The 7,009-nt window shown below is 35.0% G+C and overlaps 1 protein-coding gene across 1 annotated transcript; it reads right to left on the bottom strand.

Moving 5' to 3' along the window:
* Nucleotides 1-4,232: 4,232 nt before the first annotated feature.
* Nucleotides 4,233-6,684, bottom strand: LOC143845921 (transcription factor MYBS3-like). Its single transcript, XM_077354322.1, has 3 exons — nt 6,336-6,684; nt 5,001-5,197; nt 4,233-4,783 (listed from the first exon to the last, which is right to left on the bottom strand). Exons 1-3 carry the CDS (start codon nt 6,607-6,609, stop codon nt 4,388-4,390), a joined length of 867 nt encoding a protein of 288 aa, XP_077210437.1. The 5' UTR covers nt 6,610-6,684; the 3' UTR covers nt 4,233-4,387.
* Between the last annotated feature and the right edge of the window lie 325 nt (nt 6,685-7,009).

The following is a 7,009-nucleotide window of genomic DNA, read 5'->3' as shown; positions in this document are numbered from 1 at the left end:
ATATATATATATATATATATATATATATATATATATATATATATATATATATATATATATATATATAAGAACAATATTTATTATTTTAACAAAAAAATTTAAGAAAAGGGAAATGAGAATTTTGGGATTGTCATTTTAACAAAAAAAATCACAAAATATTGTGAGACGGTTACCAGCATATTCAGCACAACCATGTTTTAATAATAATTGCACTATCCCATCTCTGTCTTTTATTGTTTAAATAGCTGCCATTATTCTTACGATTCCCAAAACGCTGTCCCAAACTCATCTGAAAAGAAAATACAAGCTGACTTAGTGCAATTATTAAAATATGATTGTGCTGATATCATTTCCCTTTTGAAAATACACGAGATATTTGTGACCATGCTGTGTACTCTTGAATTGCTTCACTCAATTCTATCTATCACGTATTCACGTTGCAAATCTGCCCCTTTCAACGTTATATTTACATGAAACAAATCTTACGTCCATTTTTACATGGAAAGGAACGGAGCCTTACTGAAATGACTAAGGGTGTTCGTTCGGTTATAACCGAAACCAAACCGTAGACCGAAATATGATAACCCAAATAATTTCAGTTATCAAATTTTGATAACCGAACCGATTAATAATTCGGTTATAACCGAATTGTGAATTATTAGATGACTCTGGATGTATTTTCTATTGAAGAAAATTCAGCAAGCTCTGGGAATTTGATTCCTAATCCTTGTACGATGAACAATAATTATTATTATTATTAGAAAAAAGTCAATTTAATTTTTCTTCTCAAGAACGAAACTTGAGCATGAAACAAGATGCTTACCCAACTTTTGAAATTGATTTCGACTATTTAAAGAGAAGAATATAAAACAAATCTCACCAACCTTTTACAGAGGTTTGTTATGGAAAAGACTTCAAGCAATGTTTTTTTTAAGTTTCTAACAACAATAATAAAATTCTGAGACATCAAAAGGAGAAAAGGCGAATCCTCTTTGGTGAATGTGAGCCAATTGACTTATAGGTGCATGTGTTTGGGGGTGGTGTAAGGGTTTTTAATAAGCTCAGTTTTTTTGTTTCTTTTCAAACTATGGAAATGATATATTCGCCCCTTTTTCTTCCTTGGGCCACCGGCCTCTAGTGTAAATTGTAGTCATAAATACCCTGGGGGGCTAGGCCAGGGAAGAAAAGGGGCCTACTACACACACATATATAGTGTCTTATGGAGAAACCATTCTCGGATGACCCAACAATATTCATGAATTTGGCAAGTCCAAGAGCCTCTACGCCGCAGTCGACATGATAAAAAAACAAATATGGTCTTAGGAATTATTTACTATACTTCACTTGTATGGTCATTAAAAAGAAATCAGCTAAGTAAACAGAAGAGAGAGAGAGAGAGAGAGAGAGAGAGAGAGAGAGTATTCGTAGCTGGGTGGTCCTGGGATTATTGTAGCCAATTCTGAGCATTGGGTCAGTTGTGATACTGGTTACAAAGTCCCATGGAAAACATGTGAATACAGAAATCAAGACGAGGTACACTTTCACACCCCATTGATAGTTACACGTAGTAAAGAATACAAAGTTGTCCACATCTCTCTATTAATTTGTTTAAAACTGATTACCTAATATGACAAATCATTCATATTCAATTAAACACGATATGTAGCATTCCTCTGTAAAATGGTGGGCCCCACCTCATCAAAACCTGAGGTGTAGAATGGTGCACCCCTCCCTATGCATGGGTTTGGATGGAGACCGCAGCCCCACAACATCAAAACATGAGGTGTAATCCATTCTGTGCATCGGTATAAAATGGTGGGGTCCACCTCATCAAAACATGAGTGTAAAAAATTCATCAAAAATAATGTTCCATGGAAAAAAAATCCATGGTTTATTAGGTTTGCAATTTTCCATGAGAACAGGAAAATAATTTTAAAGTAAAATGAGTTTAGAAAATTCTAGGAAATTTATTTTCTATAGAAAAAATTCCCAGGAAAAACTTTTAATGGGAAAATTTCCATTAACAAAACATGTGTGTGTGCGCTTGCGCGCAGAGAGAGAGTTTTAGGTATGTAGGAGTTTTTCTTAGGGGTGTAGGAAAATAATGGCATTCCCCTCACCATGTTGGATATGTTTTCTCATAAAGGAACACTTGTATAATCTGAAATTGTGATATTGAAAAACAAGTAAGATAATGTCACTTTGTTCATTTTTTCTATAGGGATATATTGACCCTTTGCAACCACCCTTTTGAAAAGGTAGAGGACTTAGCACGCTCAATTGTTAAGATTTCAAAATAAGCTATTCATCTGTAGAGGCTTACAAGTTCACAACCCAAATTGCCTGAAAATGACTCTTATCCTCCACAGGTAGATTTGATTTGTCAAAAAATCAAGTGAAGGAGAATTGAAATTCAGTGTTACTGAAAGAGACACATGAAACATGTTTTCCAAGGCTTTCTTTTGTGTGCACAAAAAATTAGGAAAATGTAAGTAAAATGATACATTTTCTATTTCCTACCCTTGCCTGTTTACCATTTACTATTCACATGCCAGTACTCGTCAGCTGTAAATTTTCCAAATGCAAGTTGTATTACATTGTTTCTCTTTCCCCTCAAATCAAGAGAAAAAGAAAAGTAAAGAAAAAGTCTTTTCCTTCCCTTCTACTTTTACATGGTGTACCTCCAAACGGACCCTAAACGGGGTTAGTGGCACGAGATTTTAAATCCTCTGGGGACTTCCTAGACGGTGGGTCACTCTAGGAAAGTCCAGCGGATTGTGGGTTACTCTGCGAATGTCTAGGACAGGAGTGTCTGGGACTCCTCAAGCTGGGGCTTCAATAGGAATTTCAAAGTGATCCTTGTTTGTGGGCCCTAATTGTGGATTCAAATAAATAAATGTTGTGGGCCCCACAAAAAAGGGTCTAAATATTTCTACTCACATTTCATTCAATTAGCATTTTTTTCGACATTTTGAATATATAATTTAGGCCTAATTTTCAATTAATCAATATCGACACCGGAGGATCCTATTTATTTATTGGAGGGATCAAGAGCGGATTAGTCATGATCCAAAAACCCCAAGCAATTATATTTAGTAGAGGAAAAGAAATCCATAGTGATGTGAACGAAGTAATTTGAAATATAAATAAAAAATCCTTAACAAAATAACACAATTTTTTAACAAAAAATTCTTAAAAAATAAGGGCCTTTTGGTCATACTGTACGTTTCTATTTTAGTCATTTTCCATGAGTTAAGGGTATTGTAGTTTTTTTTTTAGATGAAGGAGATTTTGGTTATCTTTATAAAATAAGGGCCTTTTGGTCATTTTCCAAGATATATATGTTAGGGTATTTTCATTATTAGAGTTGCAAATCTTATAATAATATAAGGATGAAATGTTACATCTTCCTCATGGAGATAAAAAAAAGGGAAAAAATTAAAATTAAAGTTTCCAAGTGCATTTTCTTACTTGACTTTCCATCTGCCAAATGTTTTTAAACTTAAAAAAACAGACTTGAAAGGAGCTGAGAGACTTAATGCAAACTTGCTTGAGATGAAAAAGTACTACAGCAAAGCACCAACAATATTAATATGGAATTTGGTAGGGGCTATGGGAGAAGGCATTTAGCAGATGGTCCGTCATGTCAGACCAGCCACAAAGGCTCACTTTTCAGCAGATTTTGTCATCATTCACGAGGTGGCTGGTCTGACATGCGATAGACCATCTGCGAAACGCCTTCTGCAATGGTCCCTAGCAAATCCCTATTAATATACTCCATGCTCTACTGCCATGTTTGTTTCGGATTTTGAGAATCAATTTTTAGTCCAAAAGTGCTGATTGGAGTCAAAATTAAATGCAATTTTGAGTGCAATAATCAGTCTTGGACTCCAAAAATCAATTCTCAAAATCTAGAACAGACAAGGCCAAAGATGCTGCCATGGTTAGTGCAGTGAGACACTGAGACCTCTTTTCAGATGGCCCACTGATTGCATCAACCAATCCAGATTTGCTCACTGAATGCACCAACCAAGTAAGCATGTCAGAGTTTTTCATTATATTGGGTTATTCAAGGTACCTTTCTCTTGTGCATTTGATAGGCTCTCAATATTTATAAAAAAGAAGAAAAGCGTGCATGTTATGCCATTATAGAAATAAAACCACAAAGCCCATATGGAAATTTCTGGCTTTCTTCCTATCTTCCCATCTATGACAAGTCACATATAAACAAGTTTCTTAACTAATGCTACTTTTATTTAGGCATCAACAGTTCTTTATATTCGGATAATTAAGCCAACCAACAGTCTGTTTGAAATATATATCTGATTAGATACAGAACATCTCCATTGATGTAAGGGACCAAGTGGTAGGTTCATTTGACTGACAGTCAGTTCACGCTTATGGTTCCAATCAGGAGAGAGCTTTGCGAATATTTACTTTGATCCAATGGCCTTGGAGATGCAATGGTGAGCTCTAGATTGAGAGGCTCAGGATGAACAATGGTCTTTGTAATGGGAAAAGATGGTTGAGAAACAAAACCTTGAGATGCATCATATGATCCATATGATGACCAAATGGGCATAACATTAAGACATGATGATGATTGAAGATTTTCTGATCTGGGTTCAAGTTGTAACGAATTTACATCAATTGGAGGGGCATTTTTGTGAAGTTCATGGTATGTTCTGTAAGGAGACAGAGAAGAAACAGGCAATTCAGTTGAGAAAAGTGGTTCTTTGAGGTTAGAATTAGTAAGATGAACTGTTGTGTTACAGTTCCCAACCTGCAAAAAGTGGAAAAGTAGGAATTGGGTTAATTTCTTCATTGAGGATGAATGATCATGGTTTTAAACAGGCACAAGTTTGAAATTTGTATTTTTACCGATTTCGGCTGAAATTTCCGTATTTCGGCCGAAATTTTGGTTCCGGCTATGTCCCAAACCGAAACTGAAATTTTAAACCTTGTGAATGATGTTAAATAGAAACTAGTTGAATCACTACCATATCAAAGAGGCTGGATCGACGCTTTGTCTTGCTATGGCTGGTTTGTCTGAGGAAATATTTCTGAGCATGGCTAGCAACTTGGGTTGGAGTCCTTGTAGTTACAAAGCTCCTTGATATACCTCTCCAATCACCCTTTCCAAGCTTCTCAAGCCCAGCTAGAAATGTCCTATGTTCTTCCTCAGTCCATGGCACTCCTAAGCACCACAGAAGTTTATTGAATTACCCAAATCATGAAAACACCAAAATTAAATGCAACATTGCAAAATAGCAGTAGTGTCAGGATATAGACTAAATAGCTCTGGTAAATCTGAATGCAAAGGACAGCGAAATGGTAAATAATAAACAAAGCCATTACAAAACAAAGATTAGAGTCTAAACTTAGGATGAAATTATCAGTATGACTCAGTTAAAGATGCATTACCGAAAAACAAAAAAAAACTGTTATACATCTTGCAACAGTGAGTTGGCACGGAAGAAACAGATGATAAACAGAAGCGAAAGAGTTTTATCAGCAAGCATAGTCAAAAAAAAAAAAAAAGTTGAAATCCCCAAGAACTGAGTAGAGGCAAAAAAAACCCAAAATAAATAAAAATAAATAAATTGTAAAACTAAAAAAATGAAACTAGAACATGAAGTAGTAAAACTGCAATTTCTAAAACAAAAAACTTGGCATTTGTTTACCCATATTTTCAGAATTAAAACTTTTTTTTGATGGGTGCAGAATTAAAACTTGGTTCAGCTGAAACAAATCAAAAATTCATGCTAGAAAAGAGAACAGAAGAAAATGATAATACATCCAGAAAATGCAAGGAAACCATATATCTTTCATGGTGTTTAATGCTGAAAATGGAAAAGTTCTATCTCTTCACCAAATTCCAGAATCAAAACTAGGGTGCTTCTGAAAAACAATCATAGACTAATACAAGAAAATCATACAATCAAAATATGCAAAGAAACCAAACAAGGAATTCAAGCTAGTATGAAATCCAGAACAAAACAATCTTATAATCAGAACATGCAAAGAAATCATATTTCCTTCTAGTGTTCATATGCGGAAAAAATGAGCAATCATTATTCTAATTCTCAAGGTTTCAGAATCAAAACTTGGGTTCCAGTGAGAAAGCTAAGAGAATTTAAACTAGTAAAAGCAACCTGATAAGTTCTTACATGATGATGAGATAGAAACTAAAGCATGGCAATCATATAAATGGAAAGAAATGTCTTTCCCATTGAAACTAAACCAAATTGAGAAACAACTAAAAAACACAAGATGACTAAAAAGGGGGCTGAACTACGAAAACAGAAGAAGAAAAGAATGACACATTTTCTCACCCTTTTTCCTTTCTTGGATTCTGCCAATGAGACCATCAGATAGATAGGCATTGGATACTTTATCAGAGGTTTCATCAACAGAAACATGAGAAGATGAGGAGGATGAAGAACAAGAAACAGAAGATAAGCTTTCCAAGCTAAAACTCTTCTTTAAAGAAGAATCTATGTCAAGCTGAACTCCAAAGAGCCTCAGCCCTCCAATATTTCCTCTGTTACTATTGCAAGTCCTTGAATTGTGACCCTTATTCCCACAATGAGAGCATTTCCTCCCCATCTTGCAAGAGAGAGAGAGAGAGAGAGAGAGAGAGAGGGACTTAGTAATATGTTGGGTGGGGTGGGGTTTAATAAGGCTAACCAAGAAGGAAAATATTGTTTTTTTTAAGGTGAGGATTGGTTGGATATAGTTCTTGGGTGGATGTTTTTCCACCTTGGATTTTGCACAATAGGGAATATAAATAAGCAAACAGGTATTTCTTATGTATGTAGTCACATAAAGCGAAATGTGAAACGGAAAACGTGGGAAAAAATAGAGGGGAAATGAGAAACAGGAAAACAATAGAAAATCGTATGAGAAGCACGTTGAGAAACGCCTTAGGAAACATATCAGAAATGTTTCAGAAGTATTAAAGACATGTTAATGAAAATGCATATGAAACACATCGAAAACAAGAAAT

The sequence above is a fragment of the Tasmannia lanceolata genome, unplaced genomic scaffold (assembly GCF_043159265.1).
Source record: "Tasmannia lanceolata isolate RefF3 unplaced genomic scaffold, GAP_Taslan_0.1 ptg000015l, whole genome shotgun sequence".
In the NCBI taxonomy this organism is placed as follows: Eukaryota; Viridiplantae; Streptophyta; class Magnoliopsida; order Canellales; family Winteraceae; genus Tasmannia; species Tasmannia lanceolata.
The sequence above is the reverse complement of the archived record's forward strand: the minus strand, read 5'-3'. Positions and strand labels throughout refer to the sequence as shown.

Coding starts and splice junctions, on each gene's coding strand:
- LOC143845921 (XM_077354322.1), bottom strand. CDS start 6,609: ATGGGGAGGAAATGCTCTCATTGTGGGAATAAGGGTCACAATTCAAGG. Junction 5,198..6,335: donor AATCCAAGAAAGGAAAAAGG/GTGAGAAAATGT, acceptor TGTGGTGCTTAG/GAGTGCCATGGACTGAGGAA. Junction 4,784..5,000: donor GATCCAGCCTCTTTGATATG/GTAGTGATTCAA, acceptor CACTTTTTGCAG/GTTGGGAACTGTAACACAAC.